The sequence below is a fragment of the Rhinopithecus bieti genome, unplaced genomic scaffold (assembly GCF_001698545.2).
Source record: "Rhinopithecus bieti isolate Rb0 unplaced genomic scaffold, ASM169854v2 scaffold_73130, whole genome shotgun sequence".
Lineage (NCBI taxonomy): Eukaryota > Metazoa > Chordata > Mammalia > Primates > Cercopithecidae > Rhinopithecus > Rhinopithecus bieti.
In genome coordinates this window covers 612,356-635,918 of record NW_016827546.1, presented here as the reverse complement: position 1 = coordinate 635,918, position 23,563 = coordinate 612,356, and the positions used below count along the sequence as shown (strand labels likewise).

General features: G+C 40.7%; 1 protein-coding gene across 5 annotated transcripts in view; it reads left to right on the top strand.

Moving 5' to 3' along the window:
• OSBPL3 (oxysterol binding protein like 3) overlaps nt 1-23,563 on the top strand; it is a 185,285-nt gene that overhangs the window by 82,445 nt on the left and 79,277 nt on the right. For 4 of the 5 annotated variants that reach the window (XM_017863953.1, XM_017863950.1, XM_017863951.1 and 1 more), the window contains exon 2: nt 6,401-6,645. In XM_017863953.1, the coding sequence (XP_017719442.1) occupies nt 6,550-6,645 (96 nt within the window). In that variant the 5' untranslated portion in view covers nt 6,401-6,549. Of the gene's footprint in view, nt 1-6,400; nt 6,646-13,920; nt 13,960-23,563 lie in introns of those variants that run through there. The other variant, XM_017863952.1, reaches the window with a different exon arrangement.

Here is a 23,563-nt window from a genome sequence, read left to right as displayed (position 1 = left end):
AGTTCAGACACATGGACAGCACTTTAGAGGTCCAGGATCACCAATTGGTATCTGAAGTTGTTGTGTTTAGAACCTGCTTCCAGAAACTTCTGATGCTGAATCTCTGGTCTGTTGTGCTTAAAGCCAAGTAACCAAAGCCCTGCTTTTGACCATGTAACATTTTTGAAATCAGGATGTTTCAGAGGGTACCATTTGTAAAAAGATGCATATCTAGGATTTGAATAATTTTATTTTACTGAAGACCAGAAATAGATATCCCACTTTAAAAATTTATAGTATTAATCCAGGACATAATTTCTTTATATATTTTACTGGGAAATGGCAAACTATTTGGAATTACATGCCATCTGGCCTTCATGAAAGTCGTTTCCAACTATGGAAGCAAAATCTGTTTCTCAAGCAAAACATGGCCAAGTGTCTGAGTGCAGACCCCCAGGCCTAATGGATTAATAAGTAGCTGTGTTATATGCCACTCTTTGCATTCTACCAGATAATATTGCTTTTTTGGAGAGCTAGTGGTGATGAATTCTGTGGCTTTTATCTTTCTGCATTTATGTCTTCTTCCAAAGTAAGCACACTGCTTTAATGATTTAACACTAGTCTGTTCACACTCGCGTTACGGATTTTGGGAGATGTTAATATGTTGAAGGACACACGTTTTAAGATTCTGTCATCTTTATTTGTTTGTAGTTGAAGGAGGGGTAGAGCTTCTTATCTTGTGCTGTACCTGCCACTTTCAGGAAGCCAGGAGAGAGGAGGCAATGAGCTTTTACATCTGTTGAGTGTCTATTCTATTCTAAAGCCAGACATTGTATCCTCATTTTCTTATTTAATCCTTCTAATTTTCCTTCCTTCTCTCCTTCCCTCCCTNGCTGGCTAGCAGGACTTTCTTTTACACAGAATAGACTAACCTTTTCATAGAACGGGAGTGGGGTAAGGCCAGGAAAATTAAACAAGCACTAAAAATATTGTCAAGCTGCTGACAGCACAGTCACAAGCCCCAGGCCTGGGTGGCATCCAGACAGCCCTGGTCTTTCTAGACAGCCCCCTTCTCCAGGCTCAGCGACCTGTCTGGCTGTGAGCTCCCAGGAGGTCCCAGGGGTGTGACCTCCCTCCCTCCCTCCCTCCCTTTTTCCCTTCCTTCCGCCCTTCCCTCCTTTCCCTCCCTCCCTCTCAGGCTGGAGTGCAGTGGTGCAATCTCAGTTCACTGCAACCTCTGCCTCCCAGGTTCAAGCAGTTCTCCTGCCTCAGCCTCCTGAGTAGCTGAGACTACAGGTGTGCACCACCATGCTCTGCTAATTCTGGTATTTTTAGTAGAGATAGGGTTTTACCATGTTGGCCAGGCTGGTCTTGAACTCCTGACCTCAAGTAATCTACTCACGTCCACCTCCTAAATTGCTGCAATTATAGGCGTGAGCCACTGCATGTGGCCAAATCCTTCTAATTTTCTGAGGTGGCTATTATTATTCCTCATTTTATACCGGAAAAAATAGAAATCAGAGAGCTTAATACATTTGTCAAGGTGCACAGAGTTTTGTAATAAGGAAAACCAATTCAAACCTAGGTCTGACTCCTTCCAGCGCACGTATATTGTGTGTAATGTCACCTTTACATCTTTTCCCAAATTGTGTCATCTTTTCTAAGTCAAACCTACTAACATGAGTCTTAAAATCAGCCTTTGTTGCCAAAATACTTAACAGTACATTGATCATTTATTCTTCCCCATTCTGGGTAGAAATCAGAGTTCTCTTTTCCCAATGGAAGCCCCAGGACAGCTTATGTTTGCATGTCATATGTCCATTTGACTTTTCACCAAAACACTAGCGTTTCACACAGTCCTGACCCATCAGCTTCTCAAAGGTGGGTGGCAGTGGTGAGAGACGATGAAGCTCATCTCAGAGGCACAAACAGGGCATTTTTTAACTGACCCAAGTGCATCTGGTGTATGATACCTGTTGGATTTGGTGGCCTCTGTGATTTAGATGAAGGGGAGGGCCATAAGTTTTCTCCTCCTCAACCTTACCACCGGGTAGTTTGTTGAAACAAAAGCAGATCCCAGACTGAATTCTGTCACACATCAAATACTGACATTAGGCAGAATGCACCAAAGTAGCCATAAAACCTGTTCCTGTAAGCTGAGGAAGTCCTAGCTCTCCATCCTTAAGGTATGTTGACAAGTACTTGCAGGAGAGATTTACTCAGGGACAGCAATCTGCAAAAAGAAAAACTCCAGGGGACCAAGAAGCCTTCTTGGCAGGTTGTAAATGTTCTATTTTTTTTTTTTATCCAGCTGATGATTATTTGAGTATTTGCAAGCATAACATTCTGTATGTGCACTTAAGATTTGTGCCCTTTAGTATATCTGTTATTTCTCAGTACAAAATAAAGTGGAAATAAATGTTTGCCCTTAAATTATTCACAGTCTGTGAGCAGGGAAATTATCATATATTGTTCAAACCCATAAACCCTTTGAATTAGAGGTTTTCCATGGAAGGGTCTCCCGGGGGGGAGTGAAAGCACTCAGGGGTCTTTCATATGCACTGTCCTGCCGAGGCCTCCTCTTTGGTGACCCCAGCCCATCCCTGTGGTGTCCCCTAGAGTAGACACAGTAGTTGCCTCCATCCAAGTGACCATCTTGGCACCTGGGATACTTTAGTCTTGGGCTACTGCTGCCTTCTTTCATTATTCTTCCCTGTTTTAAGTAGAGCCATGCATCGCTTATGATAGAAAACACTGTGAGAAATGTGACATTAGGCAATTTCATCTTTGTTGTGGGAACATCATAGAGTATACCTAGCAAACCTGGATAGCAGAGTCTGCTACACACCTGGGCTATGTGGTACGGCTTACTGCTCCCAGGCTACAAACCTGTACAACGTGATACTCTCCTGAATACTGCAGGCAGCAGTAATACAATGTAAGGACTTGTGTAATAAACATAGAGAAAGTACAGTGAAAATACAGAATTATAGTCTTATGGGACTACCAGCGTATATGTGGGCTGTCACTGACTGAAACCCCATGATGTGGCATGCGACTATATATCCTTCTCTTGGAATTTGACTTCTTTTACTTTTTAGGCCGCTTTTGGTGGCTTTAACCAAATTCCTGATGAGGCTAGGTAGGAAGGTTCTGGGGAATGAAATAGATCTATTTCCCTGGGCAACAATCCCAGACTCCACGCTGGAGTGGGGCATGGGAGGGGCTACGGGTCCCCTCTCTTTTCTTTCCCAGAAAGGGAAAGGAGACGGGGTAAGGATCACCAGGGGGTCGTGCTGGCAGAGCCCTTAGCTCTAAGTGCCAACTTTGATAGTTATTGGATTTGGCCTAGCAAGCCCTGTCTGTTGCCTCCCAGGTAAAATTCTGCAGGACAAAGAGATAAAGATGACTTCCGTATCAGCTGCCTCTAGGACAGGGTTGTGGTGTTTCTGCTTTGGCCGTTGTAGAATTCCTGTGACTTTCATTTATTGCCCACTTTTCTCTCCCTTTACATTGCACACACACCCTTCTCATCCCAGACTCTCGTTTAACAGAACCTCAGCCTTAAAGAAAAAACTAAAACAAAGCTTGTACACACACACACAAACCCTCCGCTAGTATTCCTAATCTACTGTGGAGTCTGTTGCCATAGCAGCAGGGAGCGGCTGCCCCCTCCCCTCCCCAAGCACAGACACACACTTCATCATGGGGCTCCCATCACGTTTTTAATTTTTTTTCTCTTTCTCAAACAGCAACAGCCAACACTGCTTTTTCACAAACTATTAATATATCTTTACAGTACTCTCTTGGTACTTTTTAGACTGCATTTGCTTCTGACTTCAGGTACACCTAGTCATGCCCCCATAAGTAAGGCTAACTTTATGAAGAGGCTGGTGCTGGTTTGCTTTTAGTCTTACTTATTATTGGATCCAATACTAAATGAATAAAGAGATTTGGGGAGTTATCTAAAAGTGACATGGGAATTGAGCTCTATGGCTCTGGGCACCTTAATTTCATTTTCTGAGATTTTGTATTTCTTTTCATTGTTTTGATTTTCGCTTATTGCGTTAACATACTCTTTTTTATTTTTAAAGAACTAAGTGTTAATGAAGGCATAGGAAAGAGTATATGATAATTAGCCAAGTTTGATATCATAGTTAACTAGCTGGTTCCTAGACAAATATATGATACTCTTCTTTTTATAATTAGACTATGTGAACATTAATAACGGAATGGGTTAGATTTTTTTTTTATGTTAACATGCTTAGGAAAGTTGTAGAATTTACTTGAACTTAGTGTGTTAAATAAAGTCCTGGTTTTCTGAAGCCAAAACCAAACATGTTAGTTACTCTTAACCCAGGGCTGTGGGAGAAGCCAGTGATTCTAGGCTCACATTTCTCCTCTTTGAGAACTAGAAACCCCTCCATCAGGGCAAGACTCCCAAAGAGCTGCAGGTGGCAGTCCAGCTGAGTGCTTGTAGAGGGCGCCCCCCCAGCCCCCCGCCACCCTTCTCAGTCTCCTTCCCCATCACAGACACTGTGCCATCTTGGAAATGGATACTCTGCTATAGGAGGGAATGAGATTTTGCCTCTTCAGAGCTTGATACCTCCCTCCTGATTCTTTTTAGTCCAGCTCCCCAGGTCTCTTAGGTCTCAGAGATGGAGCAACAGCTGTTATCATCAGACCTGGTCACCAGGGAGGGATGTGCTCATTTCCAGCAACGTAGTTAAGGGGCTGGGAAAAACTAATTAAGCCTCTTGGCAGCTATGTGATTGGGCAAGTTCCCTAATCTCTTAGAGACTCAGTTTTCTTCTCCATAAAATAGTGATGATACTCCACTTCCGTCATGCTGTTGATTAAATGAGACAATGCTTGTGGGAATCCTTACTATAGTGCTGGGCAGTAATTTGTGTGTACTCAATGAATGATCATCCCTTCTCTTTAAATATGCTCATAGATGATATGGAAAATTCTACTTTACCCCCCACAGTTATTTGTCATATCATGTTGTAGTTTTAAAGATTTTCCAAAACCTTTGGGAGAACAAATCCTCTACCCTACTACCAAAAAACCAGGAAGAACTTTTAAAAAGTTGTAATAAAATACACATAAAATTCACATTTTTAACCATCTTCAAATGTACAATTTAGTGACATTTAGTACATTCACAGTGTTGTACACCCATCACTGCTAGCTAGTTCCAGAACTTTCTTCTTTTTTTTTTTTTGAGTCAAGAGTCTTGCTCTGTCACCCAGGCTGGAGTGGAGTGGCGTGATTTTTGCTCACTGCAGCCTCCACCCTCCCAGGTTCAAGCGATTCTCCTGCCTCAGCCTCCTGAGTAGCTGGGATTACAGGAACCCACTACCATGCCTGGCTAATTTTTGTATTTTTAGTAGAGACAGAGTTTCGCCATGTTGGCCAGGCTGATTTCGAAATCCTGACCTCAGGTAATCCGCCCACCTCAGCCTCCCAAAGCGTTGGGATTACAGGCATGAGCCCCTGAGCCCGGCCTAGTTCCAGATCATTCTTATCACACCAAAAAGAAACTCTGTAGCCCTTAAGCAATCGCCCTACTCTCCCCCCAGTAACCACTAATTATTGGCCTTCTGTCTCTATGGATTTGCCAACTTTGGATATTTCATATGGAAACATACAATGTTTGTTTTTTTGTGTCTGGGTTATTTGACTTAGCCTAATGTTGTCAAGGTTCATTGATGTTATAGCATGTATCAGTACTTCATTCCTTTTAATATCTGAATAATATCCCATTGTATATATACACCAGATTTTGTTTATCCATTAATCAGTTGATAGACATTTGGGTTCTTTCCACCTTTGACTATCATGAATAACATTGCTGTGAACATGGGCCTACAACTTTTTGAGCACCTGTTTTCACTTCTTTTGGATCTATACCTAGGATTGGAATTACTGGATCATATGATAATCCTGTGTTTAAATTTTTGAGAAATAGAACAGCTACCAAACTGTTTTCCACCATGGCTATGCCATTTTACATTTCCACCAGCAACGTCTGAGGGTTCCAGTTTCTCCACACTCTTTCCAACACTAGTTATTTCCCATTAAAAAAATTATTATTATAGCTATCACAGTGGATGTGAACTGGTGTCTTACTGTGTTTTAAGATTTTTTTATAGTACTGATATTATATGTGTCTGGACTCAAATTTCTATATTGATGTTCTTAAGCCTGCTGTATTGCAAAGCTACATGAAAAACCACCTATACAAAATTCCCAACAAGAGAATGGTGTAAAGCTTCTTTTCCTTCTTGGCCCGTGCTATAGCTAAACATCGTGACTCTGTAATCTGTAGTATGTTTAAGCCACTTGCAGACAATTTGTGGCAAATTAGAGATGATATCTGATGCCTCTGACCTTCTTTCTAATTTCTCTTTTTTAGGTTTTAGGGTTTCCTTTGGGTCACCCAAAATGTTTTTTAAACACTTTGGATAAGAGCTAAACCACCTGCCACTGGGGACTTCCATACTCTCGGCTCCCTTGTCATCTGATGGCATTTTGACTGTCTTGAGGCCAAGTGACTTGCTGTTCATGATGAGTGATGAGAAGAACCTTGGTGTGTCCCAAAAATTGGTGTCACCTTCAAGGAGCACGAGTAGCTGCTCTTCCAAGCAAGGAAGTCGACAGGTAAAGTTTAACTCATGCAAAATTTAATATGCAAATATAAGCCATCAATTTTGCTGGTTAAAATGCGCACATTTATTTGGGAAATCCTACTTCTCAGTTTAAGAGCATTTACTTTTGGTTATCTCTTGACTGTGTGAGAGAGTAAATTCTGCATAATTTTAATAATGTGTGCCTACCAGGTGGGAAGAACTGCATTTGGTTCTTCATGTAATTTTGTTTAATTCTTGCAACTGTCCTCCAGTGTAGATATTAACATCTCCATTTTCCCCATGAGGAAGCTGACTCAGACTGACCAGGTTACTTGCCCGAGGACACACAGCTAGTAAGGAGCAAAGAAAGAACCAAAGCTCAGTCTGTTTGGCTTCAGAGCCCACACTTTGCTTTATATCCTGCTAAGCAAAACAAAAAAACAATCCATCATTTTTCCAGTAATTATAATATCCACCCCAACTTTCTTCCCTTCATCACACCTTTTATGGCAGCTTGTAACCACAGATTGCCCTGTTAGTAGCTTCGAGTCTCACCTGCTTTAATGTCTGTAATGGATGAGGGAACCTAATCTACAGAAAAATTGTCCAAAGGAATTAAGTAGGAGGAAGAAAGAATTGAAACAAAGGACTGAATAATTAACTCCTAAATAACTGTCGGGTAATTATATGTTGTTTCTTGGTGTCCTTTCTAATGAATCTATGTTGGCAGAATTTGCTGGTTTTAGATCAGTGGCAGTAAATGCACATTAATCATTATAATTCTTCCCCTCACAGTTAGGTGGCGAGAGAATGAGCTGTCAGAAAGCTGAATTTATGACCAAAGTGGTCTGTGAGCCTTTTCAGCACCTGCTGGCTCTTTCCTTTTCCTCATAGGAAGTGCTGGCCTGAGAAATCACCCAGTCTTTGGTTCTAGAATTGGAAGCAGCAATTAAATAACTCCCACCTCAGTCACATCTACACATTTATGACACATCATCAGGGCTCTCTCAGACTGAGTGTTGCCTGGGATAAGGAGCTTTGCCACCCATGAATCTGTGATTCCAGGAAACTTAGATTTTGCCACAGGTCTGACATTTGGGAAGCCCTCCAGGATCTCCCCTGAGGGGTTAAGAAGGAGAATTTTGTCAGCACTGTCATCGGTTCCTTCTGGGATTAAAAAAAAGAAAAAAAGAAAAGACTAAAATTAGTCATTGGCTAATGCATCATGGCTCTCTGGAGTTCTGTTTTCATGAGGGTCACTGTGCTTGTCCTCTTTGTCAGCTTTCCACAGGAGTATTTTTCTCCCTAAGCCAAAACTCTGGTTGGGGTTAAAACAGCATGTGGTATATCCCCTACCTGTGCCATCTTCCTTACACCCAGGAATTGTTATGTCCTTCTTTGATAAAGGGGGAGAACATGATTCCTTTAAGTAGCAGGTGGTGATTACACCATAGGAATTGGAACAGTACAATGAAATTCTCAGATCAAATACTATGAAAACTTTTTTCAGTGTGTTATTTGGAATTGACTGGGTTTTCACAAAGCTTTTTTGGAAGTTACATCATAAAGGGTAAGAGGAATGTGCTTGATGCCTTAACTTTTTTCTGACTTGGAATGCTTGGTCAGTCAGTCAGTCATTCATCAAATGGTCATCTTTTATATTTAGGGTCTCCTGCTTTAATATGCATATAATGTGGCTTTATAAATGGAGACACTTCTATTTCTTCTGTGGCAGAGAAAGTGGAGAATTTAATAAGTTTATTTCAACTTCATCCTATAGTTATAAAGCCCGTGTTTGATTTCCAGAGGTCATTTTCTTAGTCCATCTGCTTTCTCATCCTTCTGTCGAAGAAAGGTCTTCTGTCCCAGGGTATGCTTAGTGTTTCCATCCATGTGGTCCACCTTGGCCCCCCCATACCCACTCTGCCTTCGCAAACTGGCCCAAGATTGTGCTTCAGTCTTTAAAGGTGCTGCAGCGGTGCAGGAACCTTTGAAGCTCTCCTCCCTTAGGGCACACAGCCATCTCTGATGGTCTGTCGGTTGCTAAATATAAGGATGACACTGTGTTTCCAGTCATGTCACTGAAGAGTACCAGTTAAACACTTAAAACTTCAAGATTTACATAGTAAGAAATTTAATTAGAGGAATATGAAATATAACTAAAGATAATCTGTGCAAATACCTACTTGTATTTCAAACACCAGTTTAAAGTCATTTTCAAATTGCTCTTTTCCTTTCATCTTAAGGGGATACATCTGATGTTGATTTTATTGGTCATTTTTCTTAGTGCTAGCTTTTCTCATGTGCTTTGGAATTGCAGCCTAGAGCTTCATCTAGAGATTGCTTTCCATGTATTCTTTCTCTGCACTCACTCTGACCCATCTAGGGATTTGCTGTTGCCAACTTCCTACCTCTCAGCACCCCAGTGCAGAGTCAAGTCTAATATTTGCAGCAAGGGCCTGCTGTTCCGTGATGATGATGGAATACCTGGGACCCAGCACCAGGCCCCAGACAGCATAGCCCAGTGCCTGGCTGTGAGGCTATGTCTCCCTCCTCACCTCTCCCTGGGCAAGCAGATTTTTAAAGCTCTCTTTCATTGTGGTGTGGGGGCTTCCCCCTCCACAGTTTCAGATTTCCAGCAGCGAGCTTGGCTCAAGTCCCAGCCTTTTCCTGATGACATTTTTCACCCCATTAGCCCACAGAAACAGGCTAATGGACACCTCTGTCTACAGTATACTTTACATTTCTGTTTGGTTCTGATCCATGGAGATACTTATCTTTTTTTGCCACATTATTCTTTTTTTTTCAGGTTTGTTGAGGTAATAAATGACAAATGAAAGTTGTATATATTTATGGTGTATAATGTGATGTTTTGATACATGTACGCATTAGGAAGTGATTACCCATTATCAAGCTAATTAATATACCCATCACCCCCCATAGTTATTTTTTGTGTGTATGTGTGGTAAGAACATTTAAGATCTACTCTTACAGCCAATTTCAAGTAAATAATGCATATTATTAACTATAGTCGCCATGGTGTTACCATTCTATCATCTGTTTCTCTAAGTGTGACTTTTTTAGATTCCACATGTAAGTGAAATCATGCAGTATTTTTCTTTCTGTGCTTGGTTTATTTCACTTAGCATAATGTCCTCCGGGTTCATCCATGTGATTGCAAATGACAAGATTTCTTTCTTTTTTAAGGCTGAATAGTAGTCCACTGCATAAGTATATGTACCACATTTTCTTTGGAAATATTTATTCTTGTTTTTTATCGCACAGACAAAAAAGAGCCCTACGTGCTTATAACTTTGTATATTTTTGCCATATTTGGAGTGAGGGTGACATTTTGTATGTTTTTGCCATATTTGGAGTGAGAGTGGCAATAGGGAAGGGGCACTAAATGGATGAACTTAAAACACCATCTTAGCTGGAAGACATGGTTTTTTAAAGTCATTTTTACTTAAATTCTCATCCAGTATTGCCAGGTGACCTTGAGAGTCTCTGTACTCCAGCCACACTAGCTTTCTTTCACTTTCTGGAGCTGAATTTTCTCTTGTCCTTGTTTCTTGAACTGAACTTAAACTTGAACCTGGTCTTCCTATCTCAGACCTGTTCATATAAAATCTCATGGAGCTATGTGTTTATGTATTGATACTCTCCTACCTATATATCTATGTTAAAAGAGCTTGCTTCCTTGAAGGAGAAAATGATTGAGACCTAGGTGTTTATATTTTTACATCTGACCTAAGACAAAATGTACAACTTAGGGCCATAAAAACCCTAGGAGGAGGGTTCTATCATCTTTTAACTTAAATGTTGGGGCTCCTGAGATTTTAAAAACAATAAGCCTCACTTTGCCAGTATGAAAACAACCTGTCAAGAAAATCTCTTCAAGATAATTTGAGGAGAAAGGTATGCATAGTGATTAGAACATTAACTCTCCAATCTTGGGTCCACCCATTAATTGGTTCTATGACCTTAAACTCTCCAAGCCTCAGTTTTTTCATCAATAAAATTGGAATAATAATAGTTCTTTTCTCATAGCATTGTGGTAAGGATGAAAAATAAGTACTTATTCCAGGGTCAGACTTAGGATAGATGCTGAGTAAATGTAGATGTATGTTTTTATCATTATAGTTAACATTAATTTGACCTTCATTCGTATTTGTGAAAGTCCTAAATGCTCATAGTGAATAGTTCTAGCTTTTTTTCTCCCAGGAACTTTTACAGGTTCATACATGTATCCACTCATATCTTTTTAGTGTTGTACAAAAGCCCACTAAAATATACACTGTACATGTGAATATATACTTTTAAAATAAAAAGTGCCTTACTCCACACATTAACAAAATGCTTTTGTGAAGAATACAATAGAATGTTTAATAATTGGGCTACATTTGACATCTTTAGGCATAACCTATACCTAAAACAAGTGAAAACAGTTGATGAATTCTTCCCCCATTCTGCTAAGCCATGCCCTTGCTTGGGTGGTAAGTGATTTTCCCCTCTCGCCCCCTATGCCAGCATCTATCTCTTGGTAGTAGCTGCACAGAGCATTGTGTTAAGAAGGACTTTGCAGCTGAGTCTGCATTCAGGGGAAAGATTGCCATATTTTTAGCTGTGACTTCTGGGCATAAGCCAGGGAGAGCACAGCATGGGCACTGTGTTTGTCACCCCTTAGTGACAGAGAAGAGTTGAAATCAAGAGCTCTCTGTTGCGATCTTTATAATGTGTTATTGGATGAACTTAAGGTAACCGTAGGTTGTCTCAGTTCTCCATTCATAAAATGGAGGAAAAACTCTCCTCCTGCCTTTTCCCCTGGAATGCAGTAAGAGAACATGGAGTGTTTTCAGTGGCTAAAAGACATTGAAAGTCTTTGGAGAAAAGTCCTCGGTAAATTCAAGAAACTGGTATAATTACAGATAAGCTGCCTTTACTTTGGCCAGTTCTGGAAGCAGAACTCACATGACCTTGTTTCAAGAACCCTGACACTCTGCAGAATTGGTTCTTTTTGAAGTAGATCACTTTTCAGATATCATGCCTTCACTATAGAGGAATCTACTTTTCTTGTAGGAACTAAAGGCACCCTGCTTATTTAAAAAAAAAAAAAAAAAAGGTTGTTTGTCCCTCCTGACTGTCTTAATCATACCCTATTATTTGTAGAGTTCTAAGTGGATCTTCAATGTTCTTCCTCATCCCAGGTTTTGGCTCCACTATTCCTTTAGCTAGAATGATCATATGAAACCTTACTACCCTTTTGAATTATGTCATTTCCTTAGCAATAATTTTTATTTATTGCTTTAAGATTTTAAAATGATTTTTATAAAAACAAGATTTGCTCATTGTAGATCATTTACAAAGTAAATGTGAATTGCTATGCTTTAATTAACTTGTTTTTAAATGGCTGCTGATAGGTCAAATAAAATGCCTGAAAATGACCGTGGTTTGTGGAGGTCATTGGTGTCATTGTCAGATGGTTTCCTTGCAGTCCTGGGGGTGAAAGACTGATTATTGTTGATTCATGAGAGACTAGGAACAGAGGAGTAGAACAGCCCAGTTCTGCCAGGCCCGTCGACAGGATTTGAGAGAGGCCTTCATACATGTTCTGGTTTGGAACCTTGAGCTTGGCTAATACCATGCTTAACACTGCCATTGTCTCTCCTCTTTCAGTTGCTTCATTGGTTAAAAAAGTGTATGGTTCTTTAAGTACTGGGTCCTGTGTATACATCCTTTTATTTCTCATAGCACCTAGGACAGGGCTTTGCACGTAGAAGATACAAATCGTCTGATTGAATTTATTGAAAACCAGCGACAAATATCCTTCTATTGGGGCAGGTGAGAATGTATGGCCAGGTATACACAGAGAACATGCGGGAGCAAAAAGCCCACAGATTCTTAAGTTCCCCTGCTCCAGTGACAGTTGTGAGGATCTATAATAAAATGAAGAAGGGCTTCCCCATTGATTTTATTCTGGCAAATGATAGCATCCATAAATGTTCTTCTATACCTGCGGTCTGTGAAGGAACTACTCTATTGAACATCTGGAACAAAAGTAAAGATGCTGGCTCTAGAAACTGATGCGTGTTCTCGCTGGCTTTGCTTCCTGCTGGATAACCCTGCCATGTTTTTTAACACATTCTGGGTCTCAGCTTTTTAGCTGTGAAGTTTGGATAATTTTGCTTACTTTTGAGAACTAAATGAAACAGTAAATAAGAAGCATCTAGACTAGCACATGGAAAACATTCAGTAAATGTAGATTAAATTAATGAATGAATTTAATCATTCGTTCATGCAGTTGCTCAGTAGAATTAGGTTAGGGTTAGAATTAATCATTCATTCATGCAGTTGCTCAGTAGAAAGATTACCATTCACAAAGTCTTGTAGATACATTAAGTGGGTTAAGGAGTATCAAAGTGGGAGGGAGAATTGCTATTTTAAAATGTGTAAAATATGAGTAATTGCAATTTCCTCTTATCTTTTTCCCACTGCCCCTTATATTTCCTTTCTAGAACTTTCAAAGTAACACATTCCAGAGACCAGATTAGCTTGATAAAGATGACTGAATATGCTTTGTCTTTATCAAAAGAGTCCTATAGCCTTGAGTTTTATTTCTTCAACCAATATCTATTGAGAGCCTGTTATTAAAAGGCCCTGAGCAGGGATATACGAAGCTATGAAGGACAGGACAGCTGAACAGTTCATCATAAATAAGAAATCAACTCTGACTGGAAAGGCTATGGGTTGTAAAGAAAGCACAGCCTCTATTCATTTTTAAAGTGTATTGTTAGCATTTGGCATAGAAGTTAGCAGTAGAGAGTAAATCCTGACAAAATAATTGACAAGTGCTTCACTCATGATTGCAGGGGTTTTGAAATGGAGAGATCTGTTGCTAGGTCAGTTTCCATACAATTATGCAATTCACTCTTGTCACCCTGCTAATCTACAGTGACTCGAACTCTCCTAGGGTCACCCGATGAGAGCTTATTTATGCAGGGTATTAGATTATGCTGCACTCCAGGGAGCCCAGCCTGGCTGGGCTCTGGGCCGGAACTCATAAAACAGGTGAGTGGAATAGGGAAGAATTTGCTAAGGAGGGAAAAGAGAATTAACACTTTAATGTCCAGGTGTTATTTCAGCTGTCTGGGTATTGAAAATGCTTAGTCCCATTTCTTTCTCTTTTTTTGAGACGGAGTCTCACTCTGTTGCCTATGCTGGAATACAGTGCCGCAGTCTCGGCTCACTGCAACCTCTGCCTCCTGGGTTCAAGCGATTCTTCTGCCTCAGCCTCCTGAGTAACTGGGATTACAGGTGTGCTCCTGTAGTGCCACCATGCCTTCAGGTGATCTACCCTCTTTGGCCTCCCAAAGTGCTGGGATTACAAGTGTGAGCCACCGTGCCCGGCCCCATTTATTTCTTTTAATTTCATAATGTCTTTAGAGATACTAAGATTTAGTATCTCTAAATTTATTTCAGTATTCAGTAAAGGCTGAATAAACACCACAAGACAGTCCAATCAAGGAGGGACCTTGGAAACATCGTGGTTGTCTCACATTGTTCTATGATGATCATAGAAGAGGAGAGGCAGTGAGCATGAATGCTTGAGCCAGATGGCCAGTGTTTGAGTCTCCAGCTGTTTATAAGCTGTTTGATCTCAAAGTTAATACCCTCTCTGTGCCTTGTTTTCTTATTAGGTGTAAATTGCTTAGTTTGAGGAGAGCATGTAGTAGGAAGTGCTATGTAAGTGACAAATAAACATAGCCTTTTGTGAGCAGTGGAGTCCTGGGAGCCCTTAGGCAGTGTCACAGCTGCTTCCCTGCTTCTTTCCAGCTGGGAGGCGGGTGGCACAGTACAGGGGCAGGCAGCTTGGCTTGTGTCTAGGCTGCTCTCAGAGGAAGAGTCAGCATGGGACACTGGAAGTGAAAACTCTCCGATAGCATCTTCACAGCTCATAATATCCTTTCATGCTACCCTTTGGAGTCTCAACACAACTCAGTGAGGTCTGTAATGTTTCCCCCACTGTGGAAAGGAAATACGGCCCAGAGATATTAACTGATTTGTTCGGAGTCCCATGGCTAATAAATTGGTAGGGGACCAGGCAACCAACTATTTGGAGAGCACTGGGTTTCTTTAGATGCTAGAAGGCTTCTTCAGAAGTTTATTCAAGTTCCATGCCTTATGTACAAATGGTCATTATTTAAACAAGCCTCCATCATTTCACATCTTTATGAATGCAGGGCCAAGAGGAACGTGGATGATTGAAGTAGCCTTAGGATCGCCGTTTGCCTGGAGCTGGTTTTTTTTTTTTTCTTTTTTTTTTCTTTTTTCTAGTGGACCCCACTGAGAAAAATAATTAACTATATATTTCTTATAGTTTTCTAGATTCTCATTTTCTGGGCCTTTTACTTCTCTTCCTTACTGCTGACCTTTTAGCCACCCCTATGGTTATGACATACCTCAAAGGTAGGAAGGCTGAAGAAATAAGACTGAGTTCTCAATATATTCCCACTCTGAGTAAGTCTTATAAGAAACAAACAAACATTTGATATCAGAAAACGTTAAAGTATCGGCTCAAATGGCATATTTGAGTTGTCAGGACTTCTTTGTTCCTTTCCACATCCACAGATGACAGACTATCAGCTGCATTCCACACTCTGAAGATCACGAGAAAGTGAACTCTTAAAACACTTCTGGAAAGTTACTGAACTGTCTGTATTGTTCTGCAATTCTGGAATAATAATCACAGCAAATATATTTGGGTGAGATTTAGAAATATTACTTTGATGAAAACTACATGGAATGCCTTAAGAAAATAAATATATTTATTCATGGTTGGGAGTGGGCACATTTAAGATGCAGGAAGGCAGAACCCTGGCCCAGATGCTCCGGTTGAGAGCACGGCGTAGCAGCTGTACAAGGTAAGGGAATGTTCTCAAGAAGCTGTTGATGCAAATGTAAACTAAACTGACCGATTCAACAGCTCTTTCCTGGGGAGGGGAAAGTCTACTTCAGTAATTTGATAATATGAAAAAACTAAAGGTCCAGAAGTGACAGCGTAAGAAGTAGGACAGAGGCACAACAGAATACTTCCCTAGTGTCATCTGACATTGCTCTAAAACCTACACCCTGGCCCTACCATCGAGTTCAGCTGTGTTTTCCACTGCATCTGTACACAAGCCCACATCACCATCTAAATCACCTCCTCTCTGTTCCTACTTCAGATGAATCACATTCCTGGCACATCTTGGCCCAGTGGTCCCTGGTGCCCTGTGGTCCCTGGTGCCCTGTGGAGTGAGTTGAATCATCAAAAAACATGTTCACTTCCTACTTAATTAAACTAAAAAGTTACTGCACAGCAAAAGAAATAATAAACAGTGAACAGACAACCTGCAAAATGGGAGAAAATATTTGCAAGCTATGTATCCAACAGGGAACTAATATCCAAAATATACAAGAAACTCAAACAGCGCAACCACAACAACAAAAAACAAATAATCTCATTAAAAAACAAGCAAAGGACATGAGTAGACATTTTTCAAAAGAAGACATACAAGTGGCCAACAGGTATATGAAAAAATGTGCAACATAATCATCAGGGAAATGCAAATCAAAACCACAATGAGATACCATCTTGTATCAGTCAAATGACTATTAATACAAAGACAAAGAACAACATGGTGGTGAAGATGCAGAAGAAAGGGAACTCTTTCACATTGTCAGTGGGAATGTAAATTAGTACAGCCTCATCGGAAAACAGTATGGACATTTCTCAAAGAACTGAAAGAAGAACTGCCGTATGATCTACTGGGTATCTAACCAAAGGAAAAGAAATACATATATCTAAAAGGTACCTGCACTCATATTTTTATTGCAGCAGTATTTACAATATCAGAGATATAAAATCAACCTGTTTCCATCAATGATTGAATGGATAAGGAAAATATGATATGTACACACAGTGGAATACTGTTGAGCCATCAAAAAGAGTGAAATCATGTATTTTGCAGCAACACGGATGGAACTGGACCAGGTCATTATCTTAAGTGAAGTAAGCCAGGCACAGAAAGACAAATATCACATGTTCTCATAAGTGCGTGCTAAAAAATGTGTTCGGGTGGACATAGAGAGTGGAATGATCTAGATAACGGAGACCCAGAGGGTGAGGGTGGGGGAGGGAGGAGGAGGACGAGAAATTAGGTAATGAATACAATGTACATGGTGATGGATACCCTAAAAACCCTGACTTGACCACTATGCAAACTGTGTATGTAAGAAAATTGCACATGTACCCTATAGATATATACATTGTTTTAAAAGAACAAGATGTGTCCACATCCTAATGCTGGAACCTATGAATGTTACCACATTTGGAAAAAGGATCTTTACAGATGTAATTAATTTAAAGATTTGAGATGAGGAGGGCATCTCAGATTATCCAGGTGGGCCCTAAATTCACTGACAGATGTCCTTATAAGAAACACGTTGGGAGGCCGGGCGTGGTGGCTCAAGCCTGTAATCCCAGCACTTTGGGAGGCCGAGACGGGCGGATCGCGAGGTCAGGAGATGGAGACCATCCTGGCTAACACCGTGAAACCCCGTCTCTACTAACAAATACAAAAAACTAGCCGGGGGAGGTGGCGGGCGCCTGTGGTCCCAGCTGCTCAGGAGGCTGAGGCAGAAGAATGGCGTAAACCCGGGAGGCGGAGCTTGCAGTGAGCTGAGATCCGGCCACTACACTCCAGCCTGGGCGGCAGAGCAGGACTCTGTCAAAAAAAAAAAAAAAAAAAAAAAAAAAAGAAAGAAACACGTTGGGGAGAAGACAGACATAGAGGAAAAGGTGATGTGATGGTGGAGACAGAGATAGGAGTGATGCAGCTACAAGCCAAGGTATGCCATGGAATGCTGGCAGCCCCCAGAAACTAGGAGAGGCAAGGAATGAATGAATTCCCCTGAGATCCTCCAGAGGGAGCGTGGACCTGCCAACACTTTGATTTTGGACCTCTGGCCTCCAGAACTACTAGAAAATAAGTATCTGTTTATTTCAGCCACCAAAGTTTGTGACTGCTCATCAAGTTGGCCTCAAGAATCTAAGACACCCTGCTGCTTACTGTGTGTCAATTTTTCTGGAAGTCCCAGCTCAGGTGGATCTAGGCCTTGGAGATTATGCCTGTCTGAGCTCCTGCAGCAGGTTTGTGTCAATCTCCCATTTGCAATTTACAAATTTTCAACATTGTGGTATCCCTTTTATTAACATTTGTAATGTAAGTTAGATTCTTGAGAGCCAGCACTTGATTTTACGTCTTTGTATCTCTAGTTCCTGATGATGAGCTTTGGACCTTTGAGCAGGGACCACCCTATTAAAGGGAAGCTCCATTACAAACTGGACTATAACATACTTAGCACTAAAGTCATTCCTTCTTTGATTTGTAAAGTTCTCTGAGATCTTAACATTGTCGCTAGGTTCTCATTATGAGAACCAGTTGTTGTGTAGCACTGTGAAAATAATACACTTCTGATTTGGATCAAGATAAAGAAGAGTTTATTGTGCTAAACTTCTGCCACCTACTCCTGTGATTCTAAGTCATGCATGTGTTGATTAGTCAGAATGTATCTCTACTTTGATTGCAAATTTCAATTAGCTCTGAAAAAATAGTTTTGAGCACTCTGTAAGAGAGAACACTGTTCTCAGCTGGTGCCGTCCAGCAAAGCAGTGGGTCTCCTTGAAGAATCGTGAATGCCCTGTAGTTGGCATACAGAAGTATTATATCTGAGTGTAGAGTCTGTGATTCTCTTCTGTGCTCAGACACCAAAGGGCAGGGCTCTGTGACATGTCACTGAAAATTTTTTTAAATTAAAAGGTAATAAAGGTAAAATATTAAAACAGTCCTGGGTGATATAAGAAGGAAAAATGTCTCACCTCTGGCCCCAGTCCCATTCACATAGGAGCCTGTTTTGGAGTTTTTCTCCCCTCCACACATGGTGTGTGCTCATGAGTTGGAGTCAAAAGACCTGGGTCCTGGTCCTCAGAAGCCCCTCACTCATTTTTGTGGCCCCAAACAAATCACGCAGTGTAGATTTCTCTTCTCTAAATGAACGAGCTGGGTAAATGACTTCCTCATTCTTTGTCACACTCTGAGACTTAAATATTCCATGATGGTATAGGAAAGCCAATCATTATGGTATACTTTGAAGGGAAGAGAAAAGCCCAGAAGAGACCCTTGAGTTACTTGGGTGTTCAGAGCTACCTTGTCTTTATTGACTAAGCCACAAGCATATGGAGGGCAGAAACATGCCCCTGGAACAAAAGACAGACTTGTTCCTCTAGGGGAGAGAGTAGTGGGGTGAGAGGCAGGACTGGTAGGGGAGGGTCAGTAGGTGGCCCTGGATGGACTCAGCTAAGTGCTAGTGTGCTTCTAGGTGATCTTGTCCAAAGTGGACACTCAGCTGCAAGGTTCTGCGTGGGATCTCCAGACTCAGTCTGCAAATGGGTTCTGCCTCTTAATAGTTTGTGATCTTGCACAAACTAATTTGGACTTTCAATTTTCTCATCTGTAAAATGAGGATAATAATAGTTTCATTATAGAATCACCACAAGGTACATCATATTAAAAAAATAGTAGTTGTCACTTTTGTAACTATAATCACTACCACAATAGCAACTATAAAAACCCCATCACCACCCCAGTGGGCTGCATGGCCAGAGAGGAATGACATTTATGGGCTGGGTGTTTTCATCCTTAATAGTCCAAGAGACTCTGCTTTCCGAACAGAGCATTAGGAGGAGAGAAAAATGCATAGAAGATGCTGTTTGTAGCTTTACGGGGCTTGATACCATTAGGGGAATATTTAACATATATTAATGATTTCCAAATATATCTGAGGGGCCTAAAAACATGCCAAAGTAATTGTAGCCATAAATGTTGAGTGAGTAATCAACAGTGTGGAAAAAGTCATACATGCATTGAAGTGTTTTTATTAATGCTGTTTTAACTATAAATCCATCTGTGGTCAATACAGTTGGAATGCGTTTTTCTCTTTGGAAACTCAGGATGGGAATGACCTCAGGTGGAGCCACCGACAGAACTGGCAGCCCACAGGGTTTTGTCTCCCTGTTGTCAGTATCAGCTGCTGGCAAGGACTGCTTTTCCTTACCTTTCTCAAGGGTTCACCACAAAGACTGTGAATATTCTCCCATTATCTAAGTAATGAAGGCACCAGTGTTTTTGGTCTGTGGCTAGCCAAGTTATAAGACTTGAAACATTCTGGGGCCTGAATCATCTGGATATTCACTTCCCTAGCCCTGGCGTGAGATTGGAGAGCTACATCTCTGTGTGAAGGGAAAGAAGGGATGGTGACAGTGGCAGGTAGTGACTGCTACTCCCATGTAGCCATCAGAACCCAAATGGGAGCTTCATTCCTCAGTCTCCTGCTTTCTTTAATTTTCTCACTTAGATTCCAAAGTCAGGAATTGTACCCGAGGTTATAGGGCTAACGCAAATGCTGCTGTTTAGTCCAACATGAGTTTATGATAGAAGATTTAGAAAGGATCTCGTAGCTCACTTGTTCTAAACTCCCTGCCAGTCTTGGAATCTTCTCTGTGGTGCCTCTGCCAAGTGGCCACAGCCTCTGACGGAACACTCCAGACACTTTCATAGAGCAGCCATGTCGTTTTTGTTATTTTTCATAGCACTCAGTAGATAGTAAGACAACCCATCCTTTAGGCAGAGCTAGAATCCAGGGCTTTGTAGTTCCCACCCATTAGTCCTGGTTTTGCCCTCAGAGTCTGTCAAGTCAAATCCCAATTTTTCGAGACAGCCTGGTGTCCTGAAATGTGGCTATTCAAGTTGGGCTTATGGTCCAGCAGCAGTGATAGCCTCATCTGTGCAAGTGCAGAATCTCAGGCCTCCCCCAGACGTACTGAATTTAAAGCTGCATTTTAAACAAGATCTCCAAGTGATTGACATGCAAATTACAGTTTGAGAAGCACTGAGTGAGAGCTCATACACTACCTTTCTCCCAGCTAATTTTTTCTTTTCTTAAAAATTGCCATTGCTATCAGACCTGCTGGTGCTAAACAAATAAACAAACAACCATAGCTGAGAAACATCTAACAAGAAACAGCAACTCCAGCTCTCAGTGATTGAAATGTGAGTACAGTTTTGGTCTAGCATCAGTTAAAGCTGTCATTCTATTAATTGAAAATCTATCGACAAGTATTGTCAGTGTTCATAAAACAATCATAAAAGGTAATACTGATGATTGTTAGCCTTTCTTAATAGGCTGTAGAAGATCCTGTAATGCCTTTAAAATCATCAAAGACAGATTAAATTACATGATTGCCTTGTGATTTTTAAAAAACTGATAAACAGATTAAACAAGTAATCAGGACACCCGTTTTCCAACCATGCCTGAGAGAGGCAACCACAAAACTTTCTTCCCCAACACTCTTCAGCTGCAAGAAGAATAAAAGTTTAAATTGTTTTCTATTTCTGACATCACTGCAAGGGTAGTGACTGAGGATTCAGCATTTGAAAGGTGCCTGTGGAAACAGCTGTGCTGAAGGGAAGTGCTTTCAATTCGTGCACTCAGCAATATGGAAATTAACTTGGCCAGCACATGAGCATGAATAAACGCTTAGCTGCCTTTGCAATCACAAAGCAGCTTTCTATCTTTGGCACTTTTCAGACATTCAGTAAAACAGACTAAATTTAGTGCCAGATGACAGCGCCAGACTGTCTTCAGTGAAAACTCAAGCAAAAACCTTAAGAGGCCACATCCCCCAACCCCTCCCATGTTTCTCTCTCCATCTGGTCTTCATGGTGACCTTTAAGCTTGACACCCCACAGGACGAGACATCAGTGCAGCCGTGTTGGGCTAAGTCAGCAGGGCCTTGATTTCCCCAAGGGCCCAAGTCTACCCTGTACTGTGTCTCAGGATATGCAGCTCAAGGTGCGTGCCCTACTCATGGGTCACCAGGAGACACTCCTAAGTCCTGGTTCCTTTAGCCAAAAGAAATCAACATCCCTCTTGTTTTCTGTCCTGAGTGCCAACTCATTCTAATCCAGCACACGTTATTAAAGTCCCATGTCCTGAAGGTTCTCGGGGATTCTTTTGATACCCCCCTTGCTTTGCAGACTCATTCAGTAAATATTTATTTCAGCCCCTATTTCCCAGGTAGTAGTATTGTAATAAATAAGACACAGTCCCTGTCCTCACTGAGCTCATGTTCTAGCTAGGGAGGCTGATAGTGCAAGGTGACTGTCATCCAGGGAGGAGGTTTGGACCTAAATGAGAATTGACCAGGCTAAGAAATGGGGCAGGCTTTCCAGATACGAAAAAATGAATGGCAAAGACTTGGCAGCCTTAAAATGCACAGGCTAATTTCCCTTCCCTGTTTGGTGGGACTTTAGGATAGGGAAAATGGTAGCTCTGAGCAGGGTTGAAGACCTAACTTGCCTCCATCCATACTGCACTGTTTCTTAACTCCTTCCAATTGTCTCAAGGTCTCGACCCTCCACTGTTCCTCTACCCAATGGGATTTACTCCTTTTTCTTCATCAGAATTTACATACTTAAACTACAGTAAAAATGCAGTATGCTATAATATGTGACAGAATGATTAAAAATGTAAGTTCTGCAGTCAGGTGGCTTCATCACTTGGTTTTATAACATCAGAGAAGTTACCTAATTCTCTCTCCCTCAGTTTCCACATGCAAAAAATAAAGAATAATAAATCTAATCTCAAAGGTTGTGCAAGAATTAAACATGATCATGTAAGTATGGTGTTTAGCACATTATCTGAAATATAGAAGATGTTTAATAAGTGTTAGCTATTGTAATTGCTGTATTCTTTCAACATATTTATTAATATCTACTATGCACTATTTTAAGTAGTGAACAAGACAGAAAAGGTTCCTACTTTCATGGAGCTAGAAAGTGTTCTCCAATTATTTTATATTATTATTGCTTATATTGTTATGTTTATGTATTATTTCAGCCGACCCCGCTGTATATTTAAATGGCATGCTGTGCAGAATTGTGGATACAGCTTAATATTTCTTTGTAAGCCAGCTACTCAGTGCCATTTACTTGGTTTGAGAACTTATTTTCTCGGTTTGAGACCCCAACAATGAATAAACCAGGAGAAATATTTTAGTTCCTACTATGTATATACTTAGTACTTTACTAAGATTCTAAGCAGGTTGAAAAAATGGTCACTGCGATAGTGTGGGAAGAAAAGACGAAAGCACTGGAGATAAAAATGAAAGGGAAGAAAAAAAAAACCTTACAAGTTAATTAATTGCTAAATTATTTGGTAATGGGCAGTAATAATAATGTGATTTACAGGAATATGTGACTGATGTGGTTTGGATAATTTAGGAATTTCATGGAAGGAGGTAGAAACCAAACTAAAATCCTGAAGAGTTCGCATGGTTGGTAAAGATCAAGAGAAGATTCTGGGAGGCCAAAATATAAGTAAATCGCCAAAGTGGAAATAAAGACAACCATTTTGTCACACTCATTTTTATATTGCATGAAGGACAGGACACAACAAGGCCCCATAAGTGGTTGTTGACTTTAGTGCAAGTGAGGAATTAATGGAATGGATGAGAGCCAAGGTTAGGATGGTGGCTGAGGAATCGAGAGGAAGGAAGTAGAAAATACACATTTTGAAGATGGAACCAACAGGACTTACTTACAAGAAAATATTAAAGCCTTTACAATTTTCAAAGTGATTTCACATATGCTGTGTCCTGGCCTAGTATTCTTTCTTACAGCGGCACACAGAATTTGCACCAAGTTCATTAGTGGTCCTAACCCTGTCATCCACGTAACCAATGTCCTCTTATTATGACCAGTATTTTAATGATTGCTTTACTCTCTTGTAAATTTGTGTGTGTATATATATAATTTATATATGTAAATATATATAATGTATATAATTTT